This window comes from Benincasa hispida, chromosome 2 (genome assembly GCF_027475165.1).
Source record: "Benincasa hispida cultivar pf3 chromosome 2, pf3_genome.v1.1, whole genome shotgun sequence".
Taxonomy (NCBI): domain Eukaryota; kingdom Viridiplantae; phylum Streptophyta; class Magnoliopsida; order Cucurbitales; family Cucurbitaceae; genus Benincasa; species Benincasa hispida.
Window position 1 is genome coordinate 40,040,471 of NC_143479.1, and position 19,546 is coordinate 40,060,016.

At 35.6% G+C, this 19,546-nt stretch overlaps 1 protein-coding gene and 1 pseudogene across 3 annotated transcripts in view; one reads left to right on the forward strand and one right to left on the reverse strand.

Moving 5' to 3' along the window:
- LOC120071354 (vacuolar protein sorting-associated protein, putative (DUF1162)) overlaps positions 1–19,546 on the reverse strand; it is a 118,774-nt gene that overhangs the window by 77,002 nt on the left and 22,226 nt on the right. For all 3 annotated transcript variants that reach the window (XM_039023582.2, XM_039023581.2, XM_039023583.2), the window contains exons 9-12: positions 9,717–9,785; positions 9,548–9,627; positions 3,968–4,117; positions 2,700–2,763 (exon numbers count right to left, since the gene is read on the reverse strand). In XM_039023582.2, coding sequence (XP_038879510.1) covers positions 2,700–2,763; positions 3,968–4,117; positions 9,548–9,627; positions 9,717–9,785 — 363 coding nt within the window. The remainder of the gene's footprint in view (positions 1–2,699; positions 2,764–3,967; positions 4,118–9,547; positions 9,628–9,716; positions 9,786–19,546) is intronic.
- Positions 11,099–12,349, forward strand: LOC120071355 (delta(8)-fatty-acid desaturase 2 pseudogene; annotated as a pseudogene).

A 19,546-nucleotide genomic window follows, 5' to 3' on the forward strand; every position in this document is an offset into this window, starting at 1 on the left:
GACTTTAGGGGTTTTGTAGATCGGTGGCTGGGCTTCTCTTTGGAATGGGCGGTGTCGAAAAAACAGCTTTTTTTTCTGACAGACGGCGGCGGCTGATGACTGCGGCGGCGGCAGCTAACGATGGCGAACAAACCGAAGACGACGACTGTGAGTAAACTCACCTCTCCACAAAACCCTAAACGTATCACAAATGGGTTCTAAATTCTCAAACCCTAAGGTTCACAAAAACCCTAAGTTTATTTAGAAAGCTTTGATACCATGTAAAACTCTTAGGTTTGAGAAAGAATCAGAATGCTTTATTCATTCACCAAAGATATGAATATATACAAGTGTACAAAGCATAGAAAAAGAAAATATCACAAAATATTTACAAGAATGGAAAATCCTAATATAGAATTATAACAGTTCAAAAGAAATCAAAGGGTGTATGACAAAAGACTTGGGTGGTTGAATCGTTGTGAAGTGGCTAGCTTGAATGCTTCATCTTGGTGCACCTTATCTAAGCTTTTTGGAGACTTCTCCATACAAGACTTATGTTTGAATTGGCATGCTTTTATTTTTCCAGCTTAAATTTGTAATTGTGTTGTATTGTTCAAATTTGATTGTTTGTGCCTTTTGTCCTTTATATTTTTTGGATGACTTTTGTTTTGATTATTTATGGATATGATGAGGATGCTAAGAGGGTGTCAACCTAGCTGAGATTCCTAGGTGCATCTCCCGACTCTTAGGTTATTTTCGCTCGTTATTTCTCTCCTTGTACTTTGAGTAATAGTCTCATTTTATAGGCTTGTTTCTATTTCAAAAAGATAAATAAATAAAAACACTCCAATTAAGACAAATGTCTTAAATAGAATAATCAACAAAAAATTTTGACGGAGAACACCAAGAAGAAGCTAACAAGCGGGCCGATCCAAACTGGTTTGACCAATCGATAGCCTTGTGAAAAAATCTATGATTTCGCTCAAACCAAATTTCTGAGATCAAGGCTTTAGCTCTGTTCAACCAAAGTAGTTGTGCCTTAGGAGACAAAATTGGGCCAGTCAGTATGTAAGAGATGTTGTTACTTACGGTCTGTCCAAAGACCCAATGCAAGTTGAAATATGAGGAAAACTTCCTCCAGCATTTGCTTCAATAAGAACAATCAAAAAACACATGTTGTAGGTCTTGCAAAAGGAGGAAGATAGATAATGAGATTGAAGTTTATGTTGCAAAATCTCATAACAATTAAGTGATCCAAATATTAAACGCCAAACCAGGATGTTTATTCTCCTTGGGCTCTGAGCCTGGAATAACTCTGTCTAAAGGGAAATTTATTATCTGAATTGCTTTTTCATTTCTATTGAATGAAAAGTTTGCATCCTTTCAGCAATATTCGGAGTTTGCATCCTTTGAGCAAATATTGGGAGTTTGCATCCTTTGAGCAATAATGTCTTTTCATTTGTTCAATGAAAATTTTCGTTTCTTGTTCAAAAAAAAACTTCGAAATGTTCAATAAACAAACACCCATAACGAGATACTGGACCTCACTCCCTCCCAAACCTCCTCCAAAGGCTGGTTGCTTCCCTTGTTAGATTTTAACCTTTCCTTCGGCCTTCTAGAGGATTGTATCCTTGAATATAATGATGAAAAGTTTGTATCTTGCTAAAAAGATGGAAAAAAAAAACTAGTATAGCAGATATTTCCTATTTCAACCAATAGGTGAACTTTTTGTGTTGGTTGTTACCCAGAAACCACTAGTCTGGCTGTTTTGCTCAATTTTAGAAGCCTACTCTAAGGGTCATTTGGATCGCAGATATTGTTTCATGACTATGGATATTAAATGTTTGGAATTCAAATGTCTAGGTTTTATATGTCTAGGATAATCGATGTATGTATTTTGAATTTGTAAGATAATTAATGAAAGTTAAATGAATGTGTTTGTTTTACCAATTTTGGATATAGAAACTAAAACTAAATAATTATTTGATTAGTCAAATATAAGAGAACAAGTAATGTAGTCATAATTAAATTTCATTACTTAATATAGTGTTATATTGATTAATTATTTAATCACTTAAAATATCAATAATGAATTTTTTTTAAGGGTTATTTTTCAATATAGGAAAGTGAACAACTTGTTTGTAAATATAGCAAAATGTCTTTGTTTATCAATGATAGACACTAATAGACATCCATTAGTGTCTCTCACTGATAGACAGTGACAATTTGCTATATTTAAAAATATTTCGAACAGTTTTGTCATTTAAAACAGTTGCCCATTTTTTAATTAAACATTATTTAAATTATTTCATTTAATTAAATAAATATAAATTAATTATAATATTAACATAGAATAATAAAATTTTATATTAAATAGTTAAGATAACATAAAATATCAATAATAAATGTATGAGGTGAAATTTATCAAGTCTGAATAATATATTTATATTAATAATTAATCAAAATTAATAGTAATGATTAACTGATATTAATTTATTAATTAATCGGGTTCTATTCAACTTCTAGGTATAAAAATTCCATAAGTAGGGAGGGTATGAAAAAATCCCACGTCATATGGGTTTTAAAGTTCCCTAGATAATAATATCCCAGATTTTAAATAGTGAAATCCCGTAAAACGAACAAGAATAAGTCTGTCTGAAATCCCATGGTAATATCTGTGAAACAAACCGGCCTTAAGAAAAGGAGAAGGATCAAATTACCTGGTCATTGCGAAGAAACTCCAACTTTTTCTTGTAATAGTTGACATACCTCCGACGATAGAGTCTGTAGTTGACAAATAAAGGTAAATAACAATACAACAGGAAACACTAGGGAATGTGTCTAAAATGAAAAAGATGGTGGGGCGTAACACCATTAATAAGCATTGACGAAGACATGGGACAGGAATACTACATGGTGCCGACACAAGAACATGACAATTTCTCAACAAGGACATAAAACACAATGGGGATACATTTGGTTCCCCTAATTTAGAATGTCATATATTTATTTATTTTTAACAAATGAAATGTACCTGTAGCAGAGCAAAAAGCAGGGTGAACCCACCCTTATGATTTATTTCAGTCCTTTAGATGAGTTTTCAGGACTGGGTTAAATTTCGCTGGAAGCTAAATTGCGGGACTGGGTTAAATTAGAGATGAGATTTTAAGGAGATCCATAGTAATATAAGTAATAGGCTTGGTTCCTGGAGGGAAAATGTCAACCAGCTTCTTTTGTGCAACTAGCTGAGTTCACAAGCTTTTTTTTCCTTGAAAAGGATATGACACCGATATGCAAAAGCCTATAATGCTAAGAAAATACAAGGATATAAAAAACAAAGACAAACCAAGAGAGTTCACAAGCTTATTTAATATTTACAATGAGTAAATGTTGTTAAGGTCGCGTCTTTGAGAATTGGATGGAAAGAAATCATCGCATTTTTCAGCATTCTTCTCAAACTCTTACTACCTTTTCAACTCTATGTTCTCTTTTATGTTTCTTGTTATTTTTCAGTTTCTTATTCTTCTCTATCTTTGTATTGTATGTTCATGTATCTTTTGTATCTTAGAGCAATGGTCTCTTTTAATTTCCTTAATGAAAAATTTTGCATCCTTTTCTTTAAAAAAATAATAGAATGCGTTATTTACTAATTTGTTTATAATTTTCCCATCAGTTTTTTTCAAATCGACATGTCTGCATGTCACTCCTATCATTTAAAAATAAATAAGTACAAAATATCATATGTTACAGGCTTACAGCTGATTTGCATTTGACTATCTGAACATCATCATCCATGCAGAAAAACAATAAACAATTTCTATACATACATATTGACACACACAAATAAATGTATGTATATTAAAAGTATTACAAGCAAATGCATACATAAATAATAACTTACAGTCTGCATGAACAATTTGTATCTTGAACATTTTGTCCTAAATAAAAACTTTCTTGTTAAAAAAAATAATGATAAATAAAGACTTACAGTCTCTGTCCAAGATATCTCCACGAATATTTCTTTAATTTCTTTCGTACATCTAACAAGACAGATTGTTGTGCATAATGCCACCATAATATTTGCCAACCCTTTACTTTCCTTGAGAGAGGGGAGCACCAGGGGCGAAATCTTCCATACCTGCAAAATAAGAAGTTAGATGGACTGTGATATATAGCCATTATGTGCATAAGGTGTAACTGCAATTAGAAAAAACTAAAAAATATCAGTCAAAGAGCAAACCCAGCACCATGACAAAAACTATTCAAATGACTGACAGTAGTAGGACAACATGGTCACCAACCGCACCAGATTAAGACTTAATCGCAAGTGACATCAAGTTTTAGATGGAAATAGTGCCACTCATATCGATGTAAGAAGAATAGAGGTTAATTGGGTAATTAGGTAATATTCTAAATTAATTCCCCTTTTACCTCCATTTGTAATAAAACTCTATAAATAGGAACCTTCCCCTCTTGTATCAAACACATTGTTCATTCTAATAAAAGATCCATGATCTTGATTCTTGGAGGATTACTCATTGAGAAGATTTCTCTCCTTTTATCATTTAGGTCATCAATTTGGTATCAGATCATCCGTCTGGGCCAACGTTGACTACTACCGGTGGAAGACCAGGAAACTCTTGGTGATGCTAAACGCAAGAGGGATCTTTGTGAGTTGTGCTCGTTGCCAAACAACACACATCTAATTAGGGGGAACCCTTGAAATTCCAAGAAAGATTGAAGAAACCAAAGATTTATCAAGATTTTGCAAGAATGGACTATTATCGATCAAAGAGGACGTCCAAGAAAAAAATCAGCAGTTCATAGGCAAGAAAATCAAATTTACTTCCAAAAACAATGCTAGAATTCTGTATCAAATGATTCAGGAAAAAAAATACCAACACACTAATTTTACCCATGCTCGAGTTTCTCAAAGAATCTGTCATTATCCACATTGGACATTTAATTCTAGTGATTCTAGTGACTGATGATATTTCTAAGGTAGTTTGGGACAGAAAAAGATGGCGACAATATCGAAAAAGGACCCAACGATCCAATCAAACCCATTTTTCAAGAAATAAACATAAAGATTAGGAGTTAGACGAATTAAAAAATCATCAAAAATGGATTTTTACCGCCCAAGAAGAACGTTTAGGACTAAAAATTATTCTTTTGGTTATGAAACCTGATGAAGAAAGGTTGATTCAAGAAAATCAATGGATGAGTCCTACATCCACTATGAGATTGAGGCATATCCAAGAATCCAACGAAATGACTACTTTGATCTCGTAGAAAATAAAGAGAACAACAAAAGAAATCTGACGTACATTGGGAAAAATTACTCAAACATATTTATCAACTATCAATTTATTTGCAAGAGTTCAAGAACGGATTGATTTCATATAGCAAAGGAAAAATAAAGGAATCACGGTTGGAAAATTTTCAAATAGAAATCTTGAAGATAAAATTGAACAAAAATAAGAATTTGAAGAAGTTGATTTGGAAATAGTCGCAAGTGAAGAAAAATCGGACGAAGAATACGGAAAAGAAATATCGAAGGCTGAGAAAGAATTGAACAAGAACAACGATATACTGATTGCGGTGGAAATGGAACACCAAACTATCGAAGAACTTGAAGCGAATGATAAAGAAGACGTGATTCTTGAACGTTTCTCTCTATTTTTTTTAAAGGAAACGTCATTTATTAATCATTAAGAGATAGTACAAGAGATGTGTACTTGAAAATAAAGGCGAATACATATAACCAAAATTGAAACCAAAGGATCAGCAGGTGCACCCGAGAATCTCAACTAGGTTGACACCCCCATAGCGCCCTCATCATATCCAACAAAACTGAGGGAACTTTATAAAACTAGCAATAAGGTTAACAACAATGAAAAGAGAACAATCAAATGCTTCACAAGCTGAAGCTGCATAAATCCAAGAATATAACAAAGATAACAATTACAACAAAAGTGACAAAAAAAAAACTACTGATGCTGTCACATCAAACAACCGAACTAGAAGAGCCGCCAGCTAGGCTTCCATCTGAATGAATGTCTGCCAATTTAAACTTATGTCTTGTAAGGAGTAAACTTCAAAACATTTAGAGAGGGAGCACCAAAGAGAAGCATTGAGCTTTGCCGCCTCAAATCGAGCAAACCAAGGAGTTTCCTTACCGTTGAACACTCTTTCGTTTCTTTCAAACCAAATTTCAGCCAACACTGCTTTTGTTCCATTAATCCAAAGTAAATTTGAGTTTTTCTTGAGAGTTGACCCAGAAAGTAATTGTTGTACATTGCTTTTGAAGGAATTGTCGAAGACCCAAGAAGTGGTGAAGCAGTTGAGAAGTGCTCTCCAACAATTAATGGCGAAAATACAATCGAAGAAGAGGTGTTGAAGATCTTCCTCAACTCATTTGCATAGGACACACCAATTAGGGGAGATATAAAAAGAAGGCAGCTTCCGTTGTAGCACAAAGGAGCAGTTAAGGGCTCCAAAAAGCATTATCCAAATTGTTATATTAACTTGCCTAAGGCTGTTGGACTTCCAAAGACTCTTTTGAAGGCTAGCTGAGAGTGGAGAGGCCAAAGAAAGGTGGTTTACCAATGATTTAACTGAGAAGGAGCCATTAGTTTCAAGGGACCAAATGCGAGTATCTTCCCTACTGTTTACTTCTTTCTTGACCACCAAAACTAATAAGATTTGAAACTCTAGGATCTCTTCTTCCTTTAAGGCTCTTCTAAAGTTGATGGACCATGAAGAAGTGTGAGAGTCCCAATAGTTTGAGACCGAACCATTAGGGTTGGTGGTTAAACCAAACAAGGAAGGGAATCTGTCTTTTAAAGGAGAAAAATCCAGCCAAGGGTCTTGCCAAAATGCAATTCTGTTTCCATTTCCCAATTTAAAGGCTGCCAAAATCTCAACTTTCGACCATAATCTTGAAATACTGATCCAAGGACTGTGGAGACTACAATGAACCTTGCCGGATGTGTGCCAACCAAAGTGGCTGCTGCCATGAATAGTTGTGAAGACTTGATTCCACAGGGAGGTTTGTTCTTTCATAAACCACCAGCCCCATTTGGCTAAAAGGGCCAAGTTTTTAACCGCCAGCCCCATTTGAACGATTCCTTTTAAAAGATGGTTTTTTAGTGATTGGTCATTTGAATACGGTTCTAAATGCGCTTGGAGGAAATGTCTTTTTGGGGTTTATGGTCGATGGAGAAGTTCATCTGTTTGGTGGCAATATTGAATTTTTTGTCTCAAATTTATCTCTTTGATCATGAAACTTTTTTTCAAAATGTAGAAGGTTGGTTTGGTCATACTCGATTGAACAAGTTTATTTCGTTCCTTGTTTGCTTCATAAATTTATTCTTTTTAAAACTCGATGACGAGTTTTCTTTTTGGAGGGGTAGAATAATGTAAAAAGAATAGGGGTTAATTGGGTAATTAGGTAATATTCTAGGTTAATTCCCTTTTTACCCCCACATGTAATAACTCTGTAAATAGGAACTTTCCCCTCTTGTATCAAACACATTATTCATTCTAATAAAAGATCAACAATCTTGATTCTTGGAGAGAATTCTCCTTTTATCTCCTCTAGGCTACATCAAAAAGAAGCTTCAACCAACCATCTTTTCAAAAGAAAACTCGAAGACCATAGCCTACTTTGAAATGTGCAAGACTCTCCATCTTTTTCCAAGACTTAGAGATGCTTCCTTACACAAGGGCTGAGAAGACTAGAGTGACCATACCGCAAGCGTGCTATTCTAACTGATTCAAGTTGTGAATGCTAATGATTAACCATCCTCCAAAAAGAATCAGTTTCAGGCATAAATCACCAACCCCATTTTGCGACAAGGGCCAAATTTCCATGGTTAAAAGCACGGATGTCAAGGCCTTCATGAATCTTAGATTTAGAAGGAAAATTCCGACCAAACGATTTAACTTGCTTCCCGTTGATCCTTCCCAAAACAAATTGCACATAGGTCAATCTAGTTTCAAACTGACCAAAGAAGGCATAAGAAAGATAGACATATAATAGATAGGAAGATTAGCCAAAATCAAATTACATAAGGCTAAACATCCTCCCCCTGAAAGGGTCATTAATGTTCAATCATCAATGAAGTCTGCAAGGGAATTTCACACTGTAGAGAACCATCTGGAATGTCAGAATTAGGGGGAGACACTTTGCTTTTAGAACATTCATTTGATTCCTTAGAGAACAATTTTTCTGAGAAGAATTGTCGGTAGCAACCAAGTCAGAATTGTTACCATAATATCGAGGGAATTGTTGAACTTCGCATGGCTTAGTAATTCCATCCATGGAAGAAGGACAAGTACGAACAAATTCCCCTATTGGCTCTGAAGAATTAACAGTTGTCAACCCTTGATAAATAAATGTGTCAGATGAGTGCGCAGAAGGCAACAAATCCTCGTTCACACCTAGAGTTGATTAGTTGAGGCCTTTAAAATTAAAGCAGGCTGGCTATAAACTTCATAATGAATAAAAACTGACGGATTAACTTCGTTTGTAGCTGGGCACACAGAAACACTTACTATTGGCTGTACACGATCAAGTGTAATAAAAGATGGCTCCCATGCAAAACATTGACATCTGTCGATAATAAAGGCTGAAAAACACTTTCTGCATCTATCATTAAAGACTCTTTGAAACTCGTGGGATTCTTTCTTCCACCAGTGGGAGGCCAAACTGAACATTCAAAAGACCACCCATATTGATTGTTGAACTTAGAGACTCTAAAAGCACCAAACAAATCCCTATCTTTCATAGAAAATGGTACTGAAACTGGCAAGAGCATAATAGGCCGTCCCCAAGACTACTATGGTATAATGCAATCAAAGCTGTTATAATATGTATTTTTATTGTAATTATGATTAGTTGTCCTTTAATGTAATTTTATATCTCCTAGATTAGGGTTTCTTAGTTGCATATATATATATATATATATGTATGTATGTATGTATGTATGTATTTATGTATGTATATCTTCAGCCTGATTAATGAATAAGATCATTATTCTCTCTAAAACTATTGAGAATAAAAGCTTTGCCTGCAGAAATTTGAGAGTGCTAAGGGGGTGTCAACATAGTTGAGATGTTCGGGTGTACTCACTGATCCTATAATTCTAATGATCTTTGTATCTATCGTTGTACTTTGAGCAATAGTCTCAATTCATTAATTCAATGTAGAGGCTTGTTTCCTTTTTCAAAAAAAAAAAAAAAAAAAAAAAAAAACCTCGAACAGTGGCAGCATGAATGAAACTAAACATAAGGAAGTGGCTGGTCAGAAGGATGTGGTTGAAGGCTAAACAAAAGTGAGTAAGGGAGGAAGAGGGAAGAGAAAGGAGCGAGCATTGTCCTTTTGAGTTCAACCCCACCTCGTGAAGACTTTTAAGTTCGAAGACAAAAAAAAAAACTAATGTAATCACAAAAGGACAAAAAAAATAACAAAAAAGACCTGAAGTGGAAAAATAACAGCCCTAAAAGCAATAGGAAAATCTTCAAGCATTAGATATGATACATCTAACGAAAACACTTAACTTACTTATCTCTCAATCGGCATATGGAAAGATAATCACACAAATTCAATATTTGTTGCAACTGAACGTCATTCAAAGTGAAGACCTGAGACAGGAAAAATATGCAATCATCTCCAAAAGTATGATCGAATCATTTTCTAAAACAATTGGAAAATTATAGGACAATGCACCAACCAGGCTACTTAAGTCAGCTTTAACAGAATATTGTGGAGTACTACTATCGAGCTTTCCTGATCTGTTAACCTATAAGATGAAATAATATCTTCATGAAATCATTTATCAATGGTCAACAACTGTAAGCATTTATGAATAAAAATGGGTAGAAAAAAATAATAATTTAAGAACTTTTTTCTACTTTTTTTTTATAAGGAAACAACATTCATTGAAAAAAAAAGTGAAGGAATACAAGGTTAAAAAGGGGAAAAAACAAGCCCACAAAGAATGAGGATATTAAAAGAAAGACCATCAGTCAGGTAAGACAAGACTTTTTGAGTAATTACGAAAAGCCTTCGTCACCAAAGCTCAAAGAGAAACATGAATCTAATAAGGGACCAAACATCTTTAAGATCACTTTCAACCCTCTAAATACTCTATTGTTCCTCTCACCCCACAAATCTCACAATAAAGCACACACTCCAAGATTTTTGGTGCTGGTTCTTCAAAAGCTTCTTTCATCAGTTTCAGTACGTGCATCGCCAATGAGTTTTCATTTTGTACTTTGTTGGTCTTTTGTTGGTTGGTGGTCATTTTTTGGGTTTTTTAGTAGTTTTGTAGTAGCCTTTCTTTTTCAGAATTTGGAGGCATGTTGGTCATAGTTGTTTGTAAGTTTATCTCTATGTGGTTGTGTTTCTTGTTCGTATCTTCTTTCTTCTCTCCTTTTGGGAATTTGTATCTTTTAAACTTTTATTCCTATTCATTACATCAATGAGAAGTTTCTTATTTTAAAAAATAGAAGAACTCGGAATTATGGAAATCCCTCTCTCAAACAGCTATGGGGACCAAAATGGGTGACCAGAATGAGCAACGATGTTTTCGATCGTTGCTCAATAGATATTGGAGTCCGATATCAGACAAGGAAAGGGAGGGCTAACAAAACCCTTTTCTTTGGAAGAGAATAAGCAAGCAATTTTTTCGAGTGATAGATCTACATCCCCATGCCCTGATGGTTTCTCTATTGCTTTCTATCAAGATAACTAGAACTTGCTTAAAGAGGATCTTGTCAAAGTTTTCCAGGAAATTTTTGAAACGGGTATTTTGAATAATTTGATGCCTAAGACGTGTGTTTGCTTATCCCCAAGAAGGAGAATGTGACTAGGGTGAAAGATTTTAACCGGTTAAAGAGGGTACTCCCGTCAACATTTTCTGACATGCAAGAGCTTTTATTGCTGGACAGAATTTGGATCAAACCCTTATTGCTAATGAAGCTATTGAGGATTACATATGAAGGAAGAAAGAATAAGCGATTTTTAAAATTGACTTTGAAAAAGCTTATGACCATGTCAATTGGAACTTTCTGGAGAAGGTGATGGATAAGAAGGGTTTTGGTTTAGGTCTATAATGTCTCAGAATGGGCTAAAGAACATCTTGGTGATGATATGCCTTTTCTCAATTCCACAGGTCATGATGTTACTGATGCATTCATCACTTATCATCCTGGCACCGCTTGGGCGTATTTGGACCAGTTGTCCACTGGATTTCGTCTGAAGGATTTTCAAGTCTTGGAGGTTTCTAAGGACTACAGACGACTTGCTTCTGAATTTTCAAAACAAGATTTGTTTGAGAAAAAGGGGCATGTTACTACGTATTCTTTGATTTCTGTTGTTGCTGTGATGATGTTTCTTGTGGTTTATGGGGTTGTGAAATCTGAGTGTGTTTTGGTTCATTTGGGTTGGGCTGTGATTTTGGGTACGCTTTGGATCCAAAGTGCTTATGTGGGTCATGATTCTGGACATTCTAATGTAACGTCGAGCCGTGGATTTAACAAATTGGCTCAAATTCTGTCTGGGAATTGCTAGAGGAGGATTTGTATAACCTGGTGGAAATGGACTCATAATGCTGATCACATCTCTTGCAATAGCCTTGACCATGATCCAGATCTTCAACACAACCTGTTTTTGCCGTCTCAACTACATTCTTCCAGTCTTTGACATCTCATTCCTGTGGTAGGAAGTTGAAGTTTGATCCCCTAGCTAGATTCTTCGTCAGTTACCAACATTTCACATTTTACATGTGATGTGTGTGGCTAGAGTGAACCTCTTTGTGCAGACATTGTTGCTCTTTGCCACTAGAAAAGTCCCTGTTAAAGCATTGAACATAATGGGGATTCTTGTGTTTTGGACATGGTTTCCTCTTCTGGTTTCCTATCTCCCTAATTGGCCTGAAAGGGTCATGTTTGTTCTTGCAGGTTTCACTGTACGTTCTCTGCAGCATATCCAATCCTGCCTCAACCATTTCTCTGCTAATGTTTATGTTGGGAAACCCACTGGGAATGACTGGTTTGAGAAGTAAACAAGTGGGGTTTTGGATATCTTTCATTCTACTTGGATGGACTGTTTTTTTTTGGTGGGTTGCAGTTTCAGCTCGAGCATCATTTGTTGCCAAGGATGCCCAAATGCCAATTGTGGAAAATCTCTCCAATTGTGGTGGAACTTTGCAAGAAGCACAATCTTCCTTACAGAAGGTTGTCATTTTAGAATGCTGATGTCTGCACCATCAAGACTCTTAGAACAACAGCTTTGCAGGCTAGAGACTTAACCAACCCTGTTCCTAAGAACTTGCTTTAGGAAGTTGTGAACACCCATGGATGATAATAAATTTGAAAATGAGGTCAGATCTTTCATAGTTTTTATCTAGACTTCTCAATAATGGTATTTCTTCTTCTTCTTTTCGTTTGTTTGTTTACTTTTAGTGGGTTTACTGTTATTTTTAATATTTTGAGCCTCCTAGGATATGTTTGAAATGCTCTAAATGCTACACCCAGCTTCTTCTTGTTGGTTCTTTTATCTGATGACTATAAATTTGCTTTGAGTTCTCTCCGCTGAACTTCTGAACTGAATGAAAATGCTATATAAAGTCCTATCCCAAAAGAAAAACAAAGATAAGAAGAGCTTTGGTTACAAATGGAAGATGTGGATGAAGGAATGTAAGTTACTCTTTCCTCATTAATTAAAGGGAGTCCGAGGGTAAAGTGGTGGCTCAAGAGGGCTTAGACAAGGAGATCCTCTGTCCCCCTTTCTATTCTTCCTCGTGGTGGATATTCTTAGTAGAATTGTTTGTAAGTGTGTTGAAGGCAACATTGGTGTTCTGTTTGAGGTGGGGGAGGATAGGGTTATTGGGTATGTCCTAAAACTCGCAGTTTTTAAACATTAAACATATTCTATTCCCAATAAAGATATTATTAAGATTTCTTTCAATAAAGATGTTATTGAATTGCATTCATTCCTAAATTCAATAAACTATCTCATGGTTATAACATGAATACTTAAACTTTATGTAGAGACATAAAAGAGGATCAAGTTTTAGTATATAACCAAAAAGGTCTATAAGTATATGGATGAGATTGGGTACCTTATCCTAGGGACACTATAGATGGCCTGCTATTGTATATTGATACAAACGATGTGATCCCAAAGTCGTTCATGTGGAGACATGCGAGTGGGGGCATCCCATGCAAAAGGTGATTGCATAAAACTGGACCACGAAATAGTCACTTTTCTTTATAACGACCGTTTACTGTTAAAACTAACTATTTCAATTCGATGACCTAAGGTAACTCGATCTTAATCCTGAGTTAACTATGAGCTCCTGTTTATTCGGGATTATCCTTTAATTTGCATAGGTGAGAGTGGTTCAACATCACTGCTCAATAAGCTCTCATTTTAGGAGTAAAACCGGATAGATAGTTGAGAACATAGTCTTGTAAAATGGAATTCCCTCCTACCCATCTTAGGGTTAGCAGATAGATTGTTCCGTTAAGTACTGACTCCTGGTCTTGAACAAAAGGGCCCCACCCTCTCATGGCTGAGAGGGATTCGGTTTATTATTAGGACCATAAATCAATTGTTCATTAGAGGATCAGTGGAGACTTAAGAAGCAAGATGTATTATAGAGGTAAAACAGTAATTTTGACCTAGCTGTAAATATGAACCACCTGTGAAAGATCGACTTACTAATTAGGGTTAAATCAAGTGGACAAAAATATATCTACAGTAAGGAGAGTGCAACTACTGAGCTATAGTGGTATGTCTCAGTAGTTAACGAATAGTGATTAATTCGGTTTAAAGAGTTTAACCGATTAATCTCAAATCATTGGAGCTCATGATTTGTAGGTCCATTAAGTCCCTCTACTAGCTCATAAAAGGTTTAAACCTTAGAATAACATATTGGGAGGATTTGAAATGTTCAAATTCGATTTAGGGTTTGGATTATTATATTCGATATAATCAAACGTTTAATTAACAAATTAAACGGAATTGGAGAGTTGGAAATATATAAATTTGATTTAAATATCAAGTACAAGAATAGTGATTCATGTATGGATTAGGTGTTCTTAAATTAATTAAATAAATAATGATTTATTAATTTTATTTAATATAAAGTATTTTATTTAAAATTTTGATTTTATGAAAATTGAAATTAATTATTTTAAAATTGGAAAGTGGAAAAATCCAATTTTTCCTACACCTAATCCACTCAATTTAGTGGAAGATTGAGTGTCAATCTCCATTATTCACTTATTTGTATGTTAATATTGAATAAATAGAGGTTTATTTGACTGGAAATGGATGATGCAATCAGAATTGAAAAGTAAAATTTTCTGATTTTTCCTCTTCAATCCAACTCCCAAAATCACATCAAATCCCCATCAATTTGAAGACCGCACTTCAATCTAAGGCTTGAGATTAGTAGAGAAGACACTTGTGGTGGTCTATTATAGAGATTGAAGAAGAATTTCGTGGTAAATCTAATCAATTTGGGAGAATCATCAAAGGTATTCACTTGAAACCTTAATATACTAAAACTATGAACATGCATGCTAATTAACTAAAATTGATGTAGTTAGAGTGCTTAGATCCTTAATTGCTTCCGTTTTTTGAATGTCAACTCCAACAATTGGTATCAGAGCATGTTTTAAGCACTCAATTTGCGTTATTTTTATTATGGTGGGTTTTTTCATGAGTTGCATGAAATGGTTGCTGAAATAGATGAATTTTGTTTTTGGCATCTAAATTTCCCTTCAATTTGCAAGTAATTGTTGTAATTGGCTCTTTATTTATGAGTCTTGATGTGTGATTAAGAGTATCTAATTTTATTAGAGTCAATAGAGTTGCAATTAGGTTGTAATTGAAGAAAATCCGAAACATGCTCAGCTGCAGAATTTCAAAATTGAAGCTTCTATCAGATAGCGTTGCAATGCTACCCTCACAACATTGCAACGCTGTTCTTCAGCCAGCCCAGAAATGAAGGTGTTATCCCGTGGCGTTGCAATGCTAGGATGGAGCGTTGCAACGCTGCTCATCCCAGCCCAGTTCACGCACACGCCAAACGTCCAACGGTTCAACTGAACCGGTTTGTCCGCTTCAAGTCTTGGAGGTCCGATTCAACACGATTTTGATCGGTTTAGCCCATTTTGAAGCCTTGGAGGTCCGGTTCAGGTGGTTTGTGTCGGTTCAAGCGGTTCAGAAGCTTTTGGTTTTTGTTTTTCAATTATTAATGTAATAATTAGCTTGTTGTTTGCTTAGGATGCAAAAACCAGTCCATTTCAGTCTGTATTTAATTATTTATGCATTATGAACGTATGTTTAATTAAATTAAATCTTATATATGCATAAAGTATGCCATGTAGATTTTAAATCCCACCATAGGAAACATGTATCATGCATTGAAAGTATGTTATAATATGTTATAATATATAATATGCATGATTTAGGGTTTCATTTATTTAATATAATTGTTATATTAAAATGTGGAATGCTTGATATATGTTATCTATGTCTATAATTTTATAAAGTGTTATAAGATGGGTTAGACATTTCAAATCTATAACAAAGATAAGAAGCGTGTTCATTTAGGGTTAACAAATAACAACTTGTTTTAATAGTTAAAATAGGTCGTTATCTTGTAAAACTTTGGTTATAAACTCAATCGGTCTATAATCCTATATAAGGTTGGAGGTACTTAAGTCAACGGTTTACGGAACACCTGCTACTATGGGATTATAACCGAACTATTGAGCATTGTTAAACCCAATTTTATGAGCATGTGTGAGCGATAGGAGATAATAAAATAGTTTTATCACTTAGACATCGTAGGTTAAAATCCAATTATAATCGTTATACTTGGATGATTCACCTAGACTAGGGATGTTTTAGCCGGCATATACCTAAGTACATAAATATATCCAATCCATTAGACCACTTCAGCGGGAGATTAACATTATATATGATATATTGTTTTTAGCTCTCACATCCCTGTATTGGTTAGTCTTAACATTGAATGGATTAAGTTCTTGTTTTAACTTTTTGTTTCCTTGTATTTTTAGCTTTAGCCACTTCTCATTATATCAATAAAAAGTTTTGTTTCCTTTAAAAAAAAGTTACATAACAAAGCCATGTTAGCCAAATGGTTGTAGCAGCCCAATTCCTTTGGCGTAAGATCATTGTTAGTAAACATGGCCCCCATCCTTTTGAGTGTTTGTCTAAAGAAATAAAAGGTACTCACTAGAACTTGTGGAAGGATATTTCAAAAGGGCTCCGCCTTCTTTTGTTCACTTTGTTCATGGAGTGGTGGAGGGTGGGGAGGAATATGTATTTCTGGGAAGATGATTAAGTGGAGGAGAGACCACTGTGCCTTATCTCCTAAACTTTTTCATTTGTCTTTTCTCAAAAACCACTTTATTGTTGGTTTCCTTGTTTGGTCTGGAAGCCATATTCCTTTTCGTTTAAGTTTCACGGCTCTCTTTCCAGTAGGAAAGCATCAAATGTGGCCTCTTTTCTTTCCTAACTCGAGGGTCACTCTTTTAGGCATGGAAGAAAGGATGTAAGGGTCTAGAGACCTAAGCCTTTGGAGGGATTTTTGTGTAAGTTGTTTCTTCATAGTCTAGTTGATCGTTCGCCCTTAAGAGACTTGATTATTTTGTTCTTTGGAGGATTAAGATTCCCAATAAAGTGAGGTTCTTTGTTTGACAAGTTTTACATGGTCATGTTAATACAATGGATAGACTTCCAAGGAAGTTAACTTCGCTTGTTGGTCCACTCTGTTGTATTCTTTATCGGAAGGTGGAGGAAGTTCGGCATTTCGTACACTCATCAGAGAGACATTAGCAGTATGATCGAGGCATCGAGGAGTTCCTCCTCAATTCGCCTCATGGGGAGAAGGGCCACTTTTTATGGCTTACTGGAGTGTGTGCGATCTTAGAGACTTTGTGGGGTAAGCAGAATAATAGGACTTTTAGAGGGGTGGATAAGGACCCTTGAAATTTAGTCTTTTGTTCGCTTCCATGTTTCTTGGGCTTCGATTTTGAAGACATTTTGAAACTATTCTATAGACGCCGTTTTGCATAATTAGATTCCCTTCCTGTAGAGGGACGTCTTTTTTTTTTTTTTTTTTGGAAAAGGAAACAGCCTTTATAAATATACTACAAGAAATGAGTACTTTGATAATAAAGGCGAATACAAAGAAACCAAACAGGAAACCAAAGGATCAGTAGATGCATCCAGGCATCTCAACTAGGTTGACACCCCCATAGCACCCTCATCATATCCAACAAAGAGAAAAAGTCATCAAAGGCTAATAGAATAGCAGTCTAATGAGACAATACAAGGAAAATCTTGCAACCGGACAAAGTAAAGAACTACGCTATAGAAATCTAAATTACATCAAGAAGTTAAGACAATTAGGAATACTAATGAAAGAGAAATTGCTGTTTGTATCGCCGATGCTTCGATTAGTCTTCCATTTGAAAGAAAGGCTGCCAATTTAAACTTATGTCTTGCAAGGAATAGGCTTCAAAGCAATTAGAAAGGGAGCACCAAAGAGAGGCGTTGAGTTTTGCCGCCGCAAAGCGAGTAAACCAAGGAGTTTCCTTTGAACACTCTTTGATTTCTTTCAAACCAGATTTCAACTAGCACTGCTTTTACCCCCATTAATCCATAGTAAATTGGAGTATTTCTTCAGAATAGGACCTGAAAGTAATTGTTGTACATTGCTTCTAAAAGAAATATCAAAGACCCAAGAAGTGTTGAAGCAATTAAAATTCCAGCAGTTGAAGGAGAATAGGACCTGAAAGTAATTGTTGTACATTGCTTCTAAAAGAAATATCAAAGACCCAAGAAGTGTTGAAGCAATTAAAATTCCAGCAGTTGAAGGCAAAAAGCAGTCAAAGAATAAGTGTTGAAGGTCTTCTTCAGTTGATTTACAAAGGACACACCAATGGGGGGAGATAGAATAGCAAGGCAGCTTTTTTTGCAGCATCGAGGAACAATTTAGGGTTCCAAACAGCATTATCCAAACTGTTATATTAACTCTTCGAGGGCCTATGGAATAGGCTCTTGTGAAGGCTGATTGAAATTGGGGTGGTCGCAGAAAGGTGATTAACCAGTGATTTTACTGAGAAAGAGCCATTTTTTTCAAGGGACCAAATGCGAGTGTCTTCCCTATTGGATAATTTTTGCTTAACCAATATTGCTAGTAGGGATTGGAACTCTAAAATCTCATCATCTTTTAGGTCTCTTCTGAAGTTTAGCGTCCATAAGGAGGTGTGATAGTCCTAAAAGTGTGATACTGAACCGTTGAGAAGTGATGTTAAGCCAAAAAGGGAAGGAAATCTGTCTTTTAACTAAAAAGAATCCAGCCAAGGGTCTTGCCAAAATGCAATTCTGGTTCCATTCCCCACTTTAAAGTCTGCCAACTTCTCAATATTCAGCCAAGATCTTGAAATATTTATCCAAGGGCTTCGAAGACTACAATGGACCTTGCCAGAAGTGTGCCAACCAAATTGACTGCTACCATGGATACTCAAAATAACTTGACTCCAAAGGGAGGGTTGCTCTTTTAGGAACCTCCAACCCCATTTGGATAGTAAGGCCACGTTTTTAGCTTTTAAACCTCCAATTCCGAGTCCCCCATCTGCTTGTTTCTTAGAGACTCTCTCCCACTTTGCTAAATGATTTATCTTTCCCCCTTTAAAGCCTCCCCAAAAAAAGTTTCTGATGATCCTTTCAATGGCTGAAATCACTTTTTTAGGCATCAAAAAAGAGGACATCTGCTTGTTTCTTAGAGACTCTCTCCCACTTTGCTAAATGATTTATCTTTCCCCCTTTAAAGCCTCCCCAAAAAAAGTTTCTGATGATCCTTTCAATGGCTGAAATCACTTTTTTAGGCATCAAAAAAGAGGACATGAAGTAGGTTGGGAGGTTGGCAAGGACTAAGTTGCACAAGGTAGCTCTTCCACCTCTTGATAAGTTGTATCTTCTCCACTTGTCAAGTTTTTTGTGAACTTTATCAATGACCGGCTGCCAAAACAACAATTTCTTTGGGTGCCCCTCAAGAGGAAGACCCAAATATATGAAAGGAAGGTGTGTTAATTGGCAATTCAGCCTTGAAGCTACTACCCTCAACTTAGAATCTTCAATATTTAACCCACAAATGGCAGATTTTTCCCAATTAACTTTCTGCCCCGAGCACCACTCAAACAAAGTAATAGATTTTTTAAGATTGTCTAGCATGTCATCGTCGTACTTGCAAAAGAGTAGAGTATCATCAGCAAACTGGAGAATAGAGAGATGAACCTTGTTTTGCCTAACCACAAAGCCTTCAAACAGCCCTTTTTCTTGGATTCTGACAACCAAAACACTAAGTAAGTCGCTAACCAAAAGAAAAAGGAAGGGGGATAGGGAGTCCCCTTGTCTAATTCCCCTTGTAGCCTTAATTCTTTCTCTTGGCCTTCCATTAATGAAGATGGAAAACATTGGATTAGTGATACAACCCAAAATCCAAGATATCCA